At 42.8% G+C, this 20,963-nt stretch overlaps 1 protein-coding gene across 2 annotated transcripts; it reads right to left on the bottom strand.

The window, feature by feature from the left end:
* Positions 1-309: 309 nt before the first annotated feature.
* LOC124043554 (glycogen synthase kinase-3 beta-like) lies at positions 310-19,943 on the bottom strand. 2 transcript variants are annotated; one of them, XR_006840346.1, is made up of 11 exons: positions 19,538-19,943; positions 8,644-8,831; positions 8,071-8,154; positions 7,761-7,871; positions 7,401-7,531; positions 4,172-4,376; positions 3,872-3,967; positions 3,579-3,765; positions 3,218-3,289; positions 2,480-2,613; positions 310-2,389 (listed from the first exon to the last, which is right to left on the bottom strand). XR_006840346.1 is itself a non-coding variant. In XM_046362251.1 (10 exons), exons 1-10 carry the CDS (start codon positions 19,710-19,712, stop codon positions 2,549-2,551), a joined length of 1,314 nt encoding a protein of 437 aa, XP_046218207.1. In that variant the 5' UTR covers positions 19,713-19,943; the 3' UTR covers positions 310-2,548. The 2 variants fall into 2 exon arrangements, 1 of the variants encoding a protein (XP_046218207.1); XM_046362251.1 differs by having other exon boundaries at positions 310-2,613.
* Positions 19,944-20,963: the final 1,020 nt, after the last annotated feature.

The following is a 20,963-nucleotide window of genomic DNA, read 5'->3' as shown; positions in this document are numbered from 1 at the left end:
GGCAAGTCATTGGCCGAATGGTTGTCTGGTAAACTCAAAACAGCCCACACTCAAATTTCCCTGTCATAGGTCAGTACATATGTGAAACTGGAAATTATTTAGTTGGAATCGTACCAGAGAGTGATTAAATCTTGATATGTCCAACCAAACACCTTTTCCCCATTCAAAAAAGTAACTTGCTTTAAAATACCAATGTGTGGGTGCCAAGTACAGTACATTTGACATAATGCCCACAAAACAGTTAGGTGCCTCAACCTCTCCCTACATGAGAGAACACCAAGTGAGCAATAAATAAAGCAGCGAGATACAGTACAATGGTATGTTGATGGGGTGCACAACCAGAGAGATGGAGAGAGACAACAAAGAGGGAGATTTTTTTTGTATTTTTTTTGTAGGGTGGTATATACATCATAAATCAGGACATCGAAAACAAATTGTATTTACAGACTTTTGAATGGGAATGAGACCAGTCTGTTACGGACGGCTTCAACAGGTAATGGAAAATAAACGGCAATACAAATAACGAGGAAAATGAAAAAAAAAAAAAAAAGTGGGTGATATTTACAGATGTGCAATAAGAAAGATGGGGGGGCATAGGTCAGGGAGAGAAGCAAATGGAATCCAAAACGATATGCTACATTTCAAGCAAATCAGTTGGGATTCTGGGCTAGGAAGCAGATGGCTTCAAAGAGATAAAGGGAGGGAAAATGAGTTATTTAAATCAATGTCAGCACATGAGGGTTGTTCATACAAGGGGGTGGCAGAGGTTGTACAATAGCATAACGCGCCTGCACTAGAAAGCATTCAAGTGGTCATTACTGAGAACTGAACTAAACCTACAACACTGGCTTTTTAAAAACGGTGCAGTTTGAATTGGCGGGTACAATTCTTCACATGAACACACAAATACTCTGCTATTCCCCCCACCCTTCAATTTCTCACTTATTCTCATGAACTCCCACAAGCACATAGCAAAGTACAAGCCTATAGGACTACTATGAACTAGCTATCTGCCCTTCTACACCAGTAACAGAGTAAGTCTTCACACAGACCCACCTCGACTCCCATTTCAGAGAATTTACTATAAGGAACGGGGATCATGGTCTATGTCAAAGTCCAAACTGGAGTTAACTACTCTATATAGTATATATTTATGTCCATAAGGCTGAACCCCCATAGTTGATAATCCCTTCGTCCTCTACAATCTAGATGGGTGCCACACTGACAAAGATTCTTACAAGTGTGCTGCGAAAAGTCCACTTTCTTCACTGCAAATTTGAAATGAACATCTCAAAACACAGCACGGGTTTGTATATACTTTCAGAAAGCTCCCGCTTTCAAAATCAGGAGTTCAGAAGAGTTCATGCTATGAATGGATAACAAGCACCAAATATAATTGATGCTATGCCATTTATTGAAGCCAATAGGAAGGTGACAATTGACTACCACAGCAGTCTTAATCATCGATAGCACCTTGATCGTCTTCCCACGGACCGTAAAAGTAGGCTCAGTTTGGGATTGTCAGTGGGAGAGATGCTGCTACATAGATGTGAATCCTGGATCTCTCTAACTCCACCACCCTCTGTCAAAACTTTTCCTTTAGGTCCTCAACACACATGGGAAATTGCTAGCAAGTACGGCTACCTATAACTTGCACTCCCCTTTCAATGTAAAAACTCAGTGCCTTTTCCGAAGCAAATTAAAAAATAAATACATTTACAAGTAAAAGAAAAAAGCAGCTGTCATTTAATCTCTTTTTAAATATCATTTAAAAGTATAAAACAAACACAGCCTCTTCATCTCTCCATCTTGCAACGAACAGCATTTTATCCCATTAGAATCATTTGGTCGCATCGTAGACTAACTGGGGAAACACCTCAATTGGCTTCTAGAGACAAACTCCTGTTCACTTTGTGTGTGGTGGTGGCAGGAACTCGCCATGAAGTTCTCAGTCAAATAAATAAAACAAAATAAAAAGAAAAAAAATACCTTGATTTAAAAAAATAAAAAATAAAAAAGTATTATAGAGAGGACCTGTCCCACCTACTGGAGCTTTAAATGTCACCCCCAACAGCCGGGACATGAGTGTTATAAACAGCCGGAGAGAAAGAGGGCCAAAGGAGATGCAGCGAGGGAGTGGGATAACACTTAAGGTGTCAGTACATGAGAAAGTGTGTTTGTGTCTCCAACTCTTAGCCTGTAGTGCTGATCGAGTTTCAATTTCATGTAACAAAACTACCTTGTCAGCTAATGATCTCCTCTTCCGGCTATGAATGGTTTGTTCAATGTATGTACAGTACAAAAAAGGTATGTTTGTAACCAATGGGGAAAAATAACAAGCAGCGAGGAAGAAGCAATACAGTGTGTGTGTGTGTGTGTGTGTGTGTGTGTGTGTGTGTGTGTGTGTGTGTGTGTGTGTGTGTGTGTGTGTGTGTGTGTGTGTGTGTGTGTGTGTGTGTGTGTGTGTGTGTGTGTGTGTTTAGGCTGGCAGACAGAGGTGTGTGTGTGCGTGTGTCGGGCTGGCAGACCGAGGGTTTGCAGGGACATTTCAGGTGCTGTTTAGTGATCCGGGTACAGAGCTGTGCTGAGAAGAGCCGTCTAACCCAGAGCCATCTACAAAGGGATAGGGGAAAGAGGAAGGAAAGGGGTAGAGAGATAGTGTTAGGTATATTGAGAGGATATAATACATTGCTTTTGCTCGTCAGGAATATACTGGAAACATAAGCAATTACACAGCTAATTGTAGTAAGACCGAAAACTGATTAGAAAACCTGTCCCAGGTTTCCAGTTAGAGGACCTCCTTTAGACTACAAACGTTCTCAATGCAGAAAGGTGGGGTTCTCAATGCAGAAAGGTGGGGTTCTCAATGCAGAAAGGTGGGGTTCTCAATGCAGAAAGGTGGGGTTCTCAATGCAGAAAGGGACCAACATGTGTCTCTCAGACTGGTGCCCCTTTGGCTGTTGTCTTCTACAGAAAGGTTACTTTGACCAGAAACATGACATTATTTTTGCCATTTGTAAAAGCAGCATTCATCTTACTATCCATTTGGATGTAGCTTAGAGCTCCACCTAACCTAGAATGTCTGCAAGCCAATCACTGCTTCATAACACCAGGTGTGGGAATGTATGATTGGGAATGTATGATTGACAGCTACTCTATCTACTGAAGTGAAATGCGTAGCCAATGCCTATGCTTGGAGACGGGGCGGGGCTCATACCAGAGGAAGCAGTCTGTGCGCGGGCATGAGGAGGAATGAGGGTGGAGTTCAGCTGGGGCTGGATTGACAGTTCTGGAAGGAGAGACAAGAGATGGGAAATAGCATTAGTTTTATAAGACTGTGGTAAGACCAAGGTAATCGCATTTCAAAATTAGGTCAAAGTCTTACAACACATATTGAAACAAATATATTCTGAACTTCATATTGTAGATATTCTGCACCTACTAATAGGATATATGCATAGGTTACAAAACAAAGTTGGGGTCAGGTCCATTTACATTCTTGAATTGATTCCCTGAATTTAAATCGAGTCAACCCCTTTCAGGTCACAGAAAGTCAGGGTTCACCAAGGTGTACTGACCGGTGGTGCTGAAGTTGAAGAGAAGGGGCAGCTCTCGGCCGCTGGGCAGCCGGGCGTTGGGCTGGCGCAACTCGTCGAAGAAGGAGTGAGCGCAGGCCTCCAGGGGCGAAAAGCGCGTCACCGGGGTGTATTCCAGCAGGCGCGAGCACAGGGCGACGGCCTCCGGAGGGGAGCGAGGCTTAAACACCTGTAAGAGGTGGTACAAGGACAGACAACATGAAAGTTGCATTCAAAATACGACAGTTGAAAGCCAAAAATAGAATAATGTTTACACACACACAATAACCATTTACCTTAGTCCAGGGATGCGCTTTGATCTGGGGGAATTTGAACTCTGTGTAATTGGGGTTCATTTCACGGATCTGTTCACGTGTTGGAGTTCCCAAAACCTGAGTAGCAGACATACAAGTATGCAGTTAGTAGTGTACAATGGGTATCATTTGGTTTCTCTCCACAGCACTGATTATAATCCAACTTTCCTCCCCCACACACACATCCTCATAAGCCAAATGCTAATATGTAATCAGAATGTCAGGTATTTTGTCCCTGTAGTGTAAAACAAACAAAAACACACCCTTTTCCTATTTACTCACCTTGATGATCTCTACTAGCTGGTCCACTCCGCTGTCTCCGGGGAAGATGGGCTGTCCCAGCAGCAGTTCGGCCAGCACGCAGCCCGCCGACCAGATGTCGATGTTGGCCGTGTAGTCGGTGGCGCCGAAGATGAGCTCTGGGGCGCGGTAGTACCGCGAACAGATGTACGACACGTTGGGCTCCCCACGAATCAGCTGCTTAGCACTGCAGGCAGGGGTCAACCGCAAAGGTTAGACCAGGGGTTCAAACTTTTTGGGCCCACGACCCCATTCTGATATCTGAAAACTTTTGTGACCCCCAACAATTAAAAATTGGAGCTATGGTAGTCAATTGCAAAACATTCAAACAGTATTTCTGATTGTATTCTCAACTCACCATCATATATATTTGTAATGTAGGGTTATGACAAATTGCCAATGAGTCTGACAATTTCTCTTATCTCACCGGCACTAATGAGATGGTTGTGCTTGGCGCATGTTGCGTCGGAGCGTCTCAAAGTCAGTGAATGCGTGGTCTGCAGCTTTCGGTCACACGACAGCTCAATCAGCTGTTCGATTTCACTTACAAACCGATTTAGCTGATTCGTACACTAGTCTTGATTTTTGGGGGGTATTTCCCCTGCATGCCTGCGTTCCGTTCGTTCTTTTTCAAATAAAAGTGTCTGTTACATAGGTAAGGAGACACCTTTTCTTACACGGAAAGTCAAAGTCTGTATTTACATCCATTGCGAATGACAACAGTTCCCCTTCGCAACTCAAAAAAAAAAAAAAAAAAATTCCAACACTCCCCCTCGATAACCACCAAGCCTCAAAGTGAAATAGAACAGTCATGCTCTGATCCCATGTCTCCATGTAGTTTACAATTGAAGTTACCTGCTGAATATCTCCAGGTTCTGCGCTCAGATTCTTTTGCTGCCAGTTGCTCTCATGTATCCATTATTGCTCAGTGAATGTGATGGGGTCACCTTGGGGTCGTGATAGGGGCTGCACCAAATGTTTGATGTATTATAATAATTGATTATGTTTAATTAATAGAAGGGGAAGGGGTATAAGACCCCTCCCCCATTACAGAGTCCTGGACCACAGATTAGCAAATACATAGATTCATTATAATGTTTAATATTGTTCCACAGTTAATTTCTAGTCTCTGCTTCTTATAAGAAACGGTCTGAGAGATGCGAGTTATTGCAGTCAAAACAGGGTGTCTGTGAGAAAGTGCCTCAAGGCTAAAAGAGATTCATAGACACAGAATCCTGCAGGGGAGTGAAAGAGATTAACTAGACAGACATACCACTATAAAGCAACTTGGAGTGGAAGATTACTGTGGAGCCCTTAGAAAACACTGGAACTATTGTCTCTCCTGCAAGTTTGTATAACTGTATATGCATGGGCTTGGTCTCATGAGTAGAAGGTATTGACGTAGGCAGTTAACATCACTAGGGGTTGACTGCAAGCATATTAAAGCAACTTGGACCCTTTCCTATTTTGCAAAACTTACTTGGAAACATGCGTGCTGTTGCCATGGTCAACTTCTGTCTGTAATTGCATTAAAAGGTTTTTGATTGATTTACTTAAAGATATTGTCTGATTTCTGATTTCACCAATAAGCAAATGATTGACAAGGAACATACCTCAACCGGTGTGTATGATACAATGCGTCCATATGGCAGAGGGAGACATTCATAACTAGAGTGCAGAGGCCTGCCCGCTGTCCTGTGATAGATGGAGCCCCATCTGTGGAAATGCCCACCTTCGATCCCGTGGAATTGGTTTTGTGTCAGTATAGCCACGCAGCACACTGAACAGCCCCTGTGCCGTTTCATGCTCAAAACAACATGTCCTCGTGAAAAGCATCTCCCTACATGTAGCGAACGAAGGTCAATGCATCTCGGCCCTCACAGCAAACGTCCATTTGGAGAGCATAAGGTAGGGGGTTTCCTCAGTTTCCTCTTGATTGCTAGCTATAGCATCAATTCTTAGTTTCACAGAGTTATCTGACAAAGGTATTGATGGAAGTTTGTGCCTCCCCACACATCGTTTTCACCATATTAATTGCGGCCGGTAATATCTCCATTCACCATGGGAGTGGTTCAAGTGTAACGATCAAGTGCGGCCTTTTCCACACAATTTAAGGGAGCTCTGGTAGAATTGTTATTTATAGATTTGAATAATTTTCATTTAGATTGTTAAGGTTTTTTTTACGGTTGAGATTTTTTTTTTTATATATATATATATATATCTTATAGCTTAATTGGTTGACAAACAGAGAATAAGATAATATTGAAAAGAGATGAGATTCAAACAGATATACAACAAATATATATACACACACACACACACACACACACACACACACACACACACACACACACACACACACACACACACACACACACACACACACACACACACACACACACACACACACACACACACACACACACACACACACACACACACACACACACACACACACACACACACACACACACACACACACACCTCATCTTTGTCTCTCAATCTTTGTGGTTAACCAGAGTATTCTAAAATAAATCTAGTTGAAGCTAATACAGTCTCCTAAGCTGAGTGTAGGTTATGCCAAGACTGTGTTCTTACAATATTTCCATCTCTAACCACTGCAACAGTTGTTACTGGTAAGAAAAGCATTAGATGCTTAGCAGTAGAGCCATGCAGGTCTAACCATATGGTATGGGAATAGACGCGGCTCTTTGGTGCCTCCTTGAGACCACCTGACCACACTACCCTTTGGTGTTTAGCGGAAACTAAGGGATACAGCACGAGATAAACCAATGAACGAGGGGTGGGTCTCCCACGTCTCAGTGTAGTTCTATTTTTTTTTTTATACCCAAGTTAATATCTCAGTGGAGATTTCTACTTATTGATTTACAATTAAGAAGCGCAGTGTGTACTTTTTTTAATAGAAAGCAGCCCTGCATCTGTCTGCAGAGTAATAGAACTGGATGTACTATGGGGAAAATATACATGGAAAGGGTGTGAGTAGGTAACTAACTAAGGACAACTGGATCAGTGTTGCATAGCCCCATTCAAGGGAGGGCATAGATACAGTTCACATTCTGTCTGGTTGAGCCCATTTATTCAACCAGAACACATAAGACCCAAGTGTACTTCAATACTAGGTACCAGTCAGTCATATTGGATCAATAGCATGTTAACACACTGTGTGGAGGGAAATATCTGACCAGCTTACCTCCCAAAGTCACAGAGCTTTAGGATGGCCGTTTCAGGGTCCACCAACAGGTTCTGGGGTTTGATGTCTCGGTGGCAGACACCCTGGGAATGGATATAGGCCAGGCTGCGAAACAGCTGGTACATGTACACCTGAGAAGAGACAAAATGTCCGAACAGAGACCAATTAGAACTATAAACAAATCAATAAGAGGGAGTCATTCTGTGTCAATGCCAAGCCTGTCTGGGAGAGTAAACAAAAAAGAAGATAAGTCATTCAATTATGAACTATACTGGACAATCAAAGTCCAATGAACAGACGCTGCAAGCAAAAGTGGGACAATGAAAGGGAGCAAGTGAAAAAGGCGGCGAGAGAGTTTACCTTGACGTAAATGATCGGAATGATGCTTTTGGCCTTGTTGAAATGCCGGGCCACCCTGTACACGGTCTCCGGGACAAAGTCCAGCACCAGGTTGAGATACACCTCATCCTTCTGTATAGGGGGAAGAGAACTAAAAATGACTATATGACTACACTAAATCATAACTCCATACGTCCTCAGATTATTCTTGTACAATGAAAAAGCACTTTACAAAATGTAACAAACTTTGTAGTGGGAAAAATGACTAATTTGAAGAGGAAACAGACAGTTCAGGTGCTCAGTGTGCCAAAAACAATGGATGGCAACCTACCTTTTCACCACTAGAGTAGAAGAAGTAGCGTAGCCTCACGATATTGCAGTGGTCCAGCTTTCGCATGATCTGTAGCTCTCGGTTCTACATAGGAACGTTAAACAAAGAATAGTGGGAAACATCAAGGGTCTCTGATTGACCTGTAAGCACATTGATCTTTAGTAGGCGCGTGATACGCGTTTGTTCAAGTACATTTCTGTTACCTCAACAAACAAAAAAACGTAGGCTACAATACCAATTTTCTCCCACAAATTAATATGGAAATGTTCCTTGTAAAATTACAAAGCGGTGTCCCTGTATTCAGACAAATAAGTAGCTACTCATAACATTAGTGGGAATTTACAAGACCAATCCAAAAATGGATATTCATATCACTATTATGTTAAACAAATTAGTGATAACAAATGTAAGTGATAACAATTTTAGACAGCAAAAAACCCCAAAGAAAAGTCAGCATTACGGTCCATTAAAAAACAGCTTTCCATAAATTATGTGCTATAGCTTGGGGGGAAAAAAACAAATATGACTGGGTGACACGAAGCCTGTATGTCTTCAAGAGAATGGCCTCCATACCTTGAACCTCTTATCCTGCAGCACCTTCTTAATGGCCACCATCTCCTGGCTGTCGATGAGGCGCGCCTGGTACACCACACCGAAGGAGCCATTCCCGATCACCTTGATGTCCGTGTAGGACACCTCCTGTGGACGGTCGGGACCCTGCCCAGATGTGGCCACCACTGTAGTCACCTTCCCACTGTCCCCTGGGAAACAACGATACGTTAACGACATAGTTGTCTTTTCAGATTTGAAATGGAGGTGATCAGTGTTGTGTTCATTATTAGCCTATTATCTGAACAATAAGAAAATGTTTTACTATGGTGTGTCAATGAACAAGGACATTGATGTTAATATAGCGCATTCTGAAAGTATTCAGACCCCTTGACTTTTCTCACATTGTTACATTATAGCCATACGGTGAAGCATGCTGGTGGCAGCATCAAGCTTCAAGCTGTGGGGGATGTTTCCAGCAGCAGGGACTGGGAAACTTGTCAGGATCAGGGGGAGAGGAACAGAGCAAAGTACATTAGAGCTCCTTGATGAAAACCTGCTCCAGAGTGCTCGGGACCTCAGACTTGAGCAAAGGTTCACCTTCCAAAAGAACAACGACGCTACACACACAGGCAAGACAGGACAGGAGTGGCTTCAGGGCAAGTCTCTGAATGTCCTTGAGTGGCCCAACCAGAGCCCAAACTTAGAACCCAAACAAACATCTCAGGAGAGACCTGACAATAACTGCGCAGCGACACACACCATCCAACCTGACATTGCTTGAGAGGATCTGCAGAGGTCACCAAATACAGGTGTGCCAATTTTATATCGTCATACCCAAAAAAGACAAGGCAGTAATCACTGCCAAAAGGTGCGTCAAAGTACAGAGTTTTTTATTTAAATATGCAAAAACTTTGGGGTATTGTGTGTAGCTTGATGGGGGGGGGGGGCGCCAATGTCCTACTGAACAGAATCCAGGGCTTGAGTTATTAACTACCTCGTGGTTGTTTAACCACTATAGTAACCGCCTGCCTTGTCGGAAGACAAGACAAATGCATGCTTTACTGTAAAATCCAATATCACTATTCCAGGGCTATTCGTGCTCCTTTGACCATCTTTTGACCTAAGGAACACAAGACTTGCGATTACTCAATAGGCCCAACCTCGAGCTCATCCATTACACTTGAACGCAAACAAGTGTTTGGTGGCCTGGATCAGAGAGTTCTCTGAGGCAGCCATTACCTTCATGTGAAGGTTCATTCCCTGTATGGAGGACAGAACAGGGCCAGATGGCTGGAATTGAACTGGAGACCTTTGCACTGAGAATGACCTTGCTCTTAACATTCTGACCACACCGCTTGCGTTGCAAAACAAATGTACACATACATATCATCTAAACTCCTTGCGTCTGTGTAGCCAGGCGCTAAAATAGAACTTGATTCGATTTTTGATGCGTGATGAGCTGCAAGTCCCGCCTCTCCCATCTCCTAATTGTTTTTTTAAGACCATATACCCTTGTGGGTGATTGAAAGATGAACACTAGTCCATTTGGTGGTGGTAATGCACCTTAAAGTTGGTTGCCAACCGACATACTAAATTCCTCAGAAGGACTACTAGAAACTATTAGTTTCCCCTTTTAAAATCGGTGGATTAAATGTCAGAGAAGAGAATACACGATTGTGTGACTCAAAATGGGTAAAAATTCAGAAGGACTTTATGCATTTCAGGTAAAATAACAAGTCAATGTTCATATCCCAGGTGAAATGAGCAAGCAATTGCAAGCTGCTGTCCACATTTTTGCTCAATGTTTCACCAAGATTGACTTACACCATGAGGTTTGTGGTCTAATTTATATCATCAAAACATAATACGGAATGGCTGCAGATCCTTTTCCCCCTTGTACTAAAGATCTCAAAGCTTCTGCACATGAGTTTATTCTCTACTTGACGAACAGTCTCTGCTCTATTCGTAGCGAACAGGCTACTCTGGCGAATGGTCGTTTAACAAAGATAAATCCAAGCTGAATCAATGTCCGCAAGATCACAATGATAGTATTCTACATAACAGAACTTCATATAATAGTATCGTATGACCATTGCTTTACTTGGGCCAGAGCTGTTTGGAGCGCCGTACTGGCACCTCTAATTTTTTGCGGAATTTTGGGAAAACAAAGTAGCCCATCTATTCTGGACCAAGTTAACACAGTCAAAAATTGTTGATCAAAGCGGAAATGCTGCGGGATCTGCATTGAATAACAATCGAGTGAGGGCATACATTTCCTGATTCCACTTTGTTCATGTTTATTTGCCACCAGTCTGAATCTGGGCGTAACAGTAGGCAGTTCAAGATTGCGCAGATTGAAAATGTGCCAGCCTGAATGCGCGTGAAGGCTGTTCCAAATTGTCAAATTAGGGGTTTTATTAGAGTTTAAGGTCATGAAAAGTCATGGAAGTTTGTTTCATCAGTTTTATGTAATTAATGAAGGCACACATACATATTATCAATCACTTAATCTACATAACCAGCAATCATCGGAATGACCAGTAATTGTGTGTGTGCGCCAGTGGGCTGTTGCCAGAGGAGAGAGAGCGTGACATTTCAGTAGCAGGTATAAAATAATGACAAACTAACTAGACAGCCAATTCAAAACTTGTAGCATTTCTCGCTAGTTAACTATAGCTAAACTAAGCATTAATGTCGTTGTCGCCTTCACACTGGCAATAGCCTAAATAGATTTGCAACGTTGGAATGCTGAGATTCTCCTCTATTAAAACAGCAGCCATGTAATTGAAACAACTTTCAAAATATTCTAATAGCCTAAATGACAAATAACTTGCTGTGCATAGATCTCGCCTGATACATTCATATTTTAGCCTTATATAAAACATGTCTAGTTAGATACCTTGCTTTGAAGCAGCCTACCTTATCCATTTGACCCCTGATTCATTGCATGAGGGAATACTTTCATAAAGACAAAAAGTATTTGGTTGTAATGTTGCAATATTTTATATCAAGGGTGGCAAACATCCTCCTTTTGGTTCATTTAGTAGCCTAAACATCAGCTCAACAGGACCTTGATAAGCAGACCTGGGTGTTTCAGGGCCAGAACAAAAGCCAAGCCTACACACCCAGGAGTTCTCCAAATGGAGGTGTGACTGACAGTGCAGTTCTACTTTGTGGGGGTTAAGTGCCTGGATCAAGAGCACAACGGCAGGAGATGGTAGGCCTACATGGGATCAGGCACAGCAGCCTTTGTGTCAAAGCTGACTTTTTCCATGTAGGCTATAATAATAGTCATGACAATTTGGTTAAGTCATGGAGAAGAAATGGGAAATGTTTTTGAACCCTTAACAGTAAATCAGGAAGTCTATAGCATAACGTTATTTGTGAACATAGTCCGATGGACAGACTAGGAAAATGACCGCTCCTGCACTTCTTTCATCACGTCAAGCACTGAGTAAGAAGTTACTATAAGACAAAGACACAGCATTTCTCTCATGTGGCAAAAACTCAACAGCGGGCGCTCGCCGCTAGGCAAAATACACAGGTTGGCTATGCTACACTCTTAAAGTAGCTGAAACTATTTTTGAAGGGACCTTTTAATAACCTAATACGATTACCAAACATGTTCCAACACCTTAAATTGCAAAAACGTCAATAGGTAAATATTTTTAAAACGTGCATTTTGCCATATACAGATAAGGTGTCTGTTTGAATAAAATCAACTTTGTAGGCTACGGAGCTTGTCTGACACTAAGTACAGTCATTAAAAATTAAGACAAATTACTAAAGAGGGAGCCAGACATCAATATAGCCTAACAAGATGGGGGTGGGGGGGGGAGAAAGACTAGACTTACTCCCACTGCTGCTGGCTTTAGCAGATTCTGCCAATCTGCCGTTACACTCCTGAAGTTTCCGGTAATCGGCTACGCCAGCAGCAGTCGGCAACCTTTTCCATTTGGAGTGCCACGTTATCATTCCATTTCTACTGATCTCCGTACCCGTTATGATTTTCATATGCACATCGTCATGGAACAGTTGCATTTCATTTATAATAAAATCCTCATATCTCAAAACCAATGTTATGTGGTTAAATCAAAATGATCTAAAAAGTAACTTATATTCCTATTGCCAATGTAAAAAAATAAAAGACTAAATAAAGCCAACAAATAAAAACATTGCAGCCTGCAGGTTGAATTGGCTACACATGGCCTGTCTGTAAGGAACTTGAAACATTGTGTAACTTGGCCCAAAGCTCATGCTAGCAAACTTGCAACATTGTAGAAAATATTCTGGGCCCTCAATTTCCCAGGTGCCAGTGAGCTCAGGACAGACACATCTGTAAGCTATTTGCCCAAGGGATAAGAAGTAATCAGGTAGGCCTATTATCTTTTTTTCCCCGAAAGGGAGAGAGCTAGAACGATGTTTCAAACAACGTGTCCACTCCTATGACAACGGTCACTAACAATATATTGAATGCATTAACAGAAATTCCAGTAACCAAACAAACATTGTAGATTAGAAATTATGGGAATTAAATGGTAGGCTAAATGTACTACTGGTGTGCCTCTGCAATGGATTAGTCCACTGAGACAGGAGTGAATCAGACAGGTGTCTCGTGTGCCATACATTTTTTGTATACATTTTCCACGACTAGACAAAAAAAGTACAGTAGGTAGCGTTAATGCACTAACGGATGCCAGCCACCGATAATCCCCACAGAAGAAGGGGGGGGCAACAACGGTAGCTAGCCGTGCACCGGTAAACAGTGTCCTACGTCCGCGCCTGTAGGGGACTGTTTTCTCGCAGTTCTGTTAACGACGGCGAGGGTGGGGGGGAAATCAATGGGATAGAATGGTGCCGGAGGGGATGACCAGGCCCAAATTTCAGACATTTGTATGAAGAGGAGATGCCTTTACAGAAGTCGAAGCGCCAGATGCCTGGCGAGACAGCGTCGGTGAGTGGATAATCCGCCTTTACCCTCCGTTCTACTGGCGAAAGTGAAATCACTGGATGATAAACTGGATGAGCTCCGTTCGAGACCATCCTATCAACGGGATATTAAAAACGAATATTCTGTTTCACAGAGTCGTGGCTGAACAAGGACATTCCGTGCACCGGCAAGACAGAACAGCATCCTACGGTAAAGATCGGGGTGTGGTGGGTCTGTCAACAGCTGGTGCGATCTCTAATATTAGGGAAGTCTCTAGGTTTTGCTTGCTTAAGTTAGTGTGCCTCATGATATGTTGTAGACCACATTATTTATCAAGAGAGTTTATCAATATTCTTTGTAGTTGTCTACTTACCACCACAAACCGATGCTGGCACTAAGACCGCACTCAACGAGCTGTATAAGGCCATAAGCAAACAAGAAAATGGTCAACCAGAGGCGGCACTGCTGAATGAGGTAAAATGTAAATCCGTTTTATCAAATTCCTACCAGCATGTCACGTGCGCAAAACAATACAGTCCTGTCTCATCGCTGCAAATCCCGTACAGACTTGGGTGAGGCGAAGGTCAAGAGCCAGCGTCCTCCAAAACACGACCCAACCAAGACGCACTGCTTCTTGACACAATGCCCACTTAACCGGGAATCCAGCCACACCAATGTGTCAGAGGAAACAGTACACCTGGCAACCTTGTCAGCGTGCAAGCGCCCGGCTCGCCACAGGGGTCACTAGAGCGCAATGGACAAGGACATCAATGCCGGCCAAACACTCCCCTAACCCGGCGACGCTGGGCCAATTGTGTGCCGCCCTATGGGTCTCACGGTCGCGGCTGGCTGCACTGAGCTAAAGGTGAAAGCTGATGCTTTCAAGTAGCGGGACACTAATTTGGACGTTTTAAGAAATCCTGCAACACCCTCAGACAAACCATCAAACAGGCAAAGCGTCAATACAGCACTAATATCCAATCCTACTACACTGGCTCCGCCGCTTGTCGGATGTGGCAGGTCTTGCAAACTATCACGAATTACACAAGGGGAAACCCAGCCACGAGCTGCCCAGTGGCACGAGCCTACCAGATGAGCTAAATGCCTTCTATTCTCATTTCTATGCACGCAACACTGAACCATGAATGAGAGCACCAGCTGTTCCTGGATGACTGATCATTCTCCATAGCAGATGTAAAACCTTTAAAACAGGTTAACATTCACAAGGCCGAGGGCCAGACGGATTACCAGGATGCGTACTCAGAGCATGTACTGACCAGCTGGCAAGTGTCTTGACTGACACTTTTAACCTAGCCCCGACCCAGTCTGTAATACCCACATATTTCAAGCAGACCACCAGTCTCTGTGCCCAAGAACGACAAGGTAACCTGCCTAAATGCCTACCATCCCATAGCATTCACATCTGTAGCCATGAAATGCTTTCACCTTCATCCCAGAAACCATGGACCAATGGTCCATGACAATCTTTATTGCACTCCACCCTTCCCTTTCCCACCTGGACAAAAGGAACAACTGTGTGAGAAAGCTGTTTATTGACTACAGCTCAGCATTCAACACCATAATGCCCTCCAAGCTAATTACTAAGTTAACCCCATCACTGAACACCTCCCCCTGTAACTGGATCCTGGACTTCCTGACGGGCCACCCCCAGGTAGTGAGTGTAGGCAACAACACATCCGACATGCTGACCCCCTCATTTTATTGGAAATGTTTGCGCTGACTCTCTTGCACAGGGTTGATATAAACTCATTGGACTCTAACCACACGCACACTACAATGACCCACCATAACACACATATTCCTTCACATACTCTGCTGCTACTCTTTATTATCTATGCATGGACACTTTACCCCTACATATTACCTCGACTTACCCATACCACAGCACATTGATTCTGTACTGTATATAGCCTCGTTATTGTGTTACTATTTTTTCCCTTTAGTTTATTCCGCCAATTGTACTTTAGGAGATGCCCACATGTACTAACACCCCAAACTGCTGGCTGCAGTTGCGCACCAGAGGCCAATACAGCAACGAGCAACTCTGATCGATGTGGGAAGAGAGCGTGAAGACGTGCTAGCCAGTCAGTGGAAAGAGAGGTAAGGTCCACAGCCCACCTGTAGCTAGATTACAGAAAGATCATAGCTAAATAACTGATGCTGTTTTCATGCTCACATTCATTTCAAATCTAGTTATCAAAACAGAAAGAGAAAGATTTGCTCTCTCATAGCAGCTAGCTCGCGGCAGTATTATTAGCTGGGTCGATGCTCGTCACTGCAATTCTATAGCCCAGCTGTCCATATAGCGCACACTATTCAACAACAGACTGCCACGGTGGAGGATGAATTGCACTAACAAGGTGTCTTGTTTACACTGACAACTCCTGCTGCAATGTAGTAGGATTTCAAAGTCTAGATCAATCAGCCCAGAATTGATTTCAATGCTTTGACCTCAAGATTCATAATTCTCACCATGTAATTGTTTTGTACATTAGAAGCTACTAAGCCCCAGCTAGGCTATAGCCTACACTATTGCAGCTAACCCCACATTTCTTATCTTCCCTCTCAACTGCCTGAGGGGGCCCTCTACCTGACTGTATGAGGCCACCCCCTCCCACCTTGCTTGGACCCTGTCCTTTGTCCTGCCCTTCTGCCACCTTATTTCAAATGTGTTCAGAAGTTATTCAGTACAATGACCATCTTTGATTGTTTTTCTCCATTGATGTGATTATAACCCATAAGCTACCCCCCCAAGTGGTGACCTGGGATAACCTCACCCTTGAGACCACACCTAAGAGTTTAATTATTTTCCATAACTTACACACCGATCAAGGCTCTACGCTGAAACATGTGTTTTCTGTGGTCTACACATAATAAAGACCTTTATACTTTTAAAAAACGAAAACAAGACTGGACCTTGGATTCCTCTAACCATCCAACACTTGTGTTGGCCTGTGCCATGTCATGTGCTTGTTTGACAAGACAATACTATCACGTGATAAGATTTCAGTGTTCCACAAATAAACAATGTTTACTTAGTTGCATTTTATATCAGTTATCACAATACTCTAATCAACTAGAGTAACAGGAGTAAATATACTCTAGTTTAAGGTAGGTTTCAACATGGCTATTTACCTAATTATGGCTATTTACCTAATTAAAACACACTTTGCTGCTGACAGACGGTATTAGAGACATCTAAACTCCAAGGGGAAATATGGTGTGCTCCCTAAGAGCGTCTGGATAAGAGCGTCTGCTAAATGACTTAAATGTAAATGTTAGGAAAATACAAATCTGTGTTGGAAAATACAATACAGTGACATGGAACGCAACTTACTGTTCAATAACGCACACGAAAGGAACCATTAATTTATCAGTCAGGAGTGCCAATAACTTAAGCCACATTCAAAACAACTGGGAACTCCGGGGGGAGAGAAAAAGAAGCTCTGACTTGGAAAAATAGTTTTGAACGGTCATCCAACTCAGAATTCTAAGTCGGAACCTCAGGCATCTTTCTGACCTGAAGAACACTGATGTCATGCCTTCACCTTATTCCCTCCCCCAAGTTCCCAGTCGTCCTCAAAGCACCATTAGTTCTTTACAATAACTATGAACTGGTTCTGGCACCAAGGAGCCTGAGTAGCAGGTACTCACGTGTGCACTGTGTGGGAGAGAGGTCATACATACAATGAGAACAGCTTGAGAGAGGCAGCCTTTCATACACACTCTATAGGGAACAAAATGCTGGTGGTGGAATAAATTAAACCACAAGACATTTATCATCGATAAATTCAAAAAGCAATTGTTATTCATTACAGTTTACTACAGTAAAGAAAATGTCATGTAGGCTGCATGAGCACATCAAATGTTTCTTTCCATTTGGGCTCCCGAGTGGTGCAGCAATCTAGGAATGGATGCAAGGTAGCCTACTAATAATAGGCTTTGAAAGTGGGTTGCATCGAAATCTGTAAAATGTCAAACGCACCTGTCAATACAGTAACCAGCAGTTACCTCCCTGACCAAGGCTCTTCTCCCCCGATCGCTCAGTTTTGCCGGGTGGCCAGCGCTAAGTCTTCGTGGATCCAAACGTCTTCCATTTAAGAATGATGGAGGCCACTGTGTTCTTGGGGATCTTCAATGCTGCAGAAATATTTTGGTACCCTTCTCCAGTTACGTGCCTCGACACAATCCTGTCTCAGAGCTCTACAGACAATTCCTTCGACCTCATGGCTTGACTTTTGCTCTGACATGCAATGTCAAAAGATGGAACCTTATCTCGACAGGTGTGCACCTTTCCAAATCCTGTCCAAACAATCAAGTTATAGAAACATGTCAAGGACGATCGATGGAAACAGGATGCACCTGAGCTCAATTTCAAGTCTCATAGCAAAGGGTCTGAATTCTTATGTAAATAAGGTATTTGTTTAATTTTTAATTCATTTGCAAATTTCTAAAAACCTATTTTTGCTTTGTTATTATGTGGTATTGTGTGTTGATTGATGAGAATGTGGAAAAAGTGAAAGGGTCTGAATACTTTCTGAATGCACTGTATGAGAACAAGAAAGATGAGCTGTAACGCTAAAACAATAACACTATCTGGCCTAAAATTCGCTCACTGCAAATCATTAAAAACAACACTGTTGGCTACTTCGAAGCAACATTATAACTCAAGAAGATCTAAATGTATATCACCAGTAAAACCTGAAAATCACCATTCACGATTGACAGTGAGAAATGTGAAGGGGACCACAAAAATGTGTTTTGTGAAGTAGGGATAAAAGTAACACGAGCAGAACGTGATCTGCACATACGCAGAAGCTTCGGGATTTTTAGTTATATGGGAAAAAGGTCCGGGAAAAGTCGGCCAACATAATATACTCTACATGACTAACATGGACCATCATGGTGGATAAAGCCATCCAATTCGCACTACAAGGGAGAAATTGTAACCATGTTCTATGAAACAAAAACATTTGCAAACTATGCATGGAAGTTGTTGATGTGCTATGTGAGAAAGTATTTCAGCTTGTCATCTACTAGTCTACTTTGAGAATGATTAGCTCGCTAACATTAAAACAGCTGGCTCGGTTACATGTTTCGTCACTTTATATCAAGTTCTGTATCACCTGTTAATTAACGGCCAATGTATAGAGAGAGGGCTCTTTCAAGAATGGTTACTTGTCTGGGCTACTGGATAGATAAGTATCCACTATTGACTTAATTTGAACAATAGATAAGGGTGCTCTTAACATAAATCTGTGTTGGAAACGCAAAGCTGGCTACAAGTAGCTTAGTCAACCGTTATGAACAAATAATTAGGCTACCTAGCGTATAGTACCAACTGACAGCTAACGCTAGCCTGTAGTTTGTTGTGCCAGTTAACGCGTTAGATAGTCCAAGAAACTATTTCTCTTTACCTATCGCTAACTAGTTTGCTTGTTAACATGTACAAACGGTGTGTAACTAACGTTAGCATAGCTACAGTAGCTAGATAGCTTACTAGCGAAACTAGATCGAATCCCCTTTTTAAACTACATGGTAACTAGTCACCTAAAACCTATATTAGACGCTAGCTATCTGCTCTAGTTACTGGTTACAAGTTAGCTAGCATGTCTTAGCACACGTAGTTAAGGTTGTTTATTTAGCTAACTAGCTAGTTACGGTACCTCGATGACATTAACTAGCTAACATAACTAACACAGACAGCTGCCGAATTAAGAAAGCTAAATAAGGTTAGCTAACTAACGCGAATGTCTTGATTTTTGGCGTTGGTTAACAAGTGAACTAGTTTGCTAACTGACACGTTAGCCGTTTAGCCAACGATAGCTACTGAAGGCTAGCTAACTTGCTTTTTCAAACTAACGTGCAGAACTGCCCACACTAGCTACAACATTGGACACTGGACTGCAATGCGTGTCTTTTAATCATCTAATACAATATTTTTCATAAAATAAATAAACTTACTGGACAGCTTTAAATTCGAGCATCCAGACGAACTGCTCCCCGAGGCCTGCGGGACCCCGGTCTTTCCCGTGCTGCTCCCCACGGCAGCGGCTGATCCAGTGGATGCTGCAGTGGCTCCGGGAACACCTTGTGGCTCAGCAAACGAGCTAGTTCTGGGCCGCCCGCTGCCGCTCATATCTCTGTGCAAGGGTAGCGGGCGGGGGGCTAGGGATTCACTATTTATAGCCAAGTGAGATTAAATGTTGCCTCTTTTGACTGCAAATGCAATAATCATTGAAAGACAGACAGAATTGACACCGTTCAGATGAGTCGTCCCTTGCACTGCCTGTCTGAGCTCGTAGATCGTATACAACTGACAGATTACATTTCCTCCTGGGAAATGAAGTTCGACGTGGCTGCTGCTTCCCGTGTCTTTGAAAATACCTATAGAACTACACTACTAAAATAACGTTGCGTTTCACCAGAGGTGGCGCTCGGTCTGGGATTTCTACCGTGACTGTAATAATGATGTGTAAACAAAAGGGAGAACAGACATGAAAACTACAAATCCAATAATGTTTTAGATTAGAGGAGAGAAAGTAAGAATTCCACATAAAGATAATGGTGAGTGCAATCTGGAATCCTTGGGACGTCCGCACCCTTTACCCTGACCCAAACCCATAACCTAAACTTAACCATTTTACATTTTAATGGGGTTAAGGTTAGGGTTTCAATGGGGTAGGGACATCCAAAGGGTTCGGTATAGCACACACCTACAAATAATCCTTAATCTTTCTTTCAAGCCCCTTCACATCCCTCTGGTGGCCTCACAGCAGTTGTCTCCCACTTCTGACACCATTGTAGCAAATCCAGGGCGGTTCCTGACCGGGCCTCGAACCCGGGTGTCTGGTTCCCAAGGAATGCACACAATTCACAACAATGTTGTCAGAGGTGGCAAGTGACTCAAATGTAGTGCCTGGTGTCAATTAATGGATGATGCAAAAAGTGTCACCCAGGTATCTGAATGGTCTGGTACACCAACTGTAGTTTTGGATTAACGGTCGTGAGATTATGAGTTCATATCGCCACCTGCCTTGGCAGGAAGGATCTTAACATTGTAATTGCAGTAAAGTCCAGGTAATCCCACTTTAAGATGACTGACGGCACAGGTGTGAGATGTCTACTTGTGTATGGAAAATCAATTAACAAAGGGTATCTCAAAATACTGGTGATTTCACTTTGTGGAAGCAACCATAGTCGACTGTGTTGGGGAGTCACTGGTTGACGTTCACTGAATTCAGATTCTCTTCTAGTCATACTTTCAATTATCAGTATGGGCTCACACCTTTAGGCAAAACATGGGGGTGTCTACATCCACATAGCATAAAGTAGTTCTTTGTTATTACAGACCTTACAGGGGTAATTCCGTTGGAATCTTGGGTCAGTT

The sequence above is a fragment of the Oncorhynchus gorbuscha genome, linkage group LG09, assembly GCF_021184085.1.
Source record: "Oncorhynchus gorbuscha isolate QuinsamMale2020 ecotype Even-year linkage group LG09, OgorEven_v1.0, whole genome shotgun sequence".
Taxonomy (NCBI): Eukaryota; Metazoa; Chordata; class Actinopteri; order Salmoniformes; family Salmonidae; genus Oncorhynchus; species Oncorhynchus gorbuscha.
Note: the sequence above shows the minus strand (reverse complement) of the source record. Positions and strands in the feature narration are given on the sequence as shown.

Bases quoted from the DNA above. Each gene is read 5' to 3' on its own strand.
- LOC124043554 (XM_046362251.1), bottom strand. From the start codon at position 19,712: ATGAGCGGCAGCGGGCGGCCCAGAACTAGCTCGTTTGCTGAGCCACAA. The intron at 8,155-8,643 runs GTATGGAGGCCA...GTTCCTATGTAG, and splicing joins TGCAGGATAAGAGGTTCAAG to AACCGAGAGCTACAGATCAT. The intron at 3,766-3,871 runs GTAAATGGTTAT...CACCTCTTACAG, and splicing joins AAGCGCATCCCTGGACTAAG to GTGTTTAAGCCTCGCTCCCC.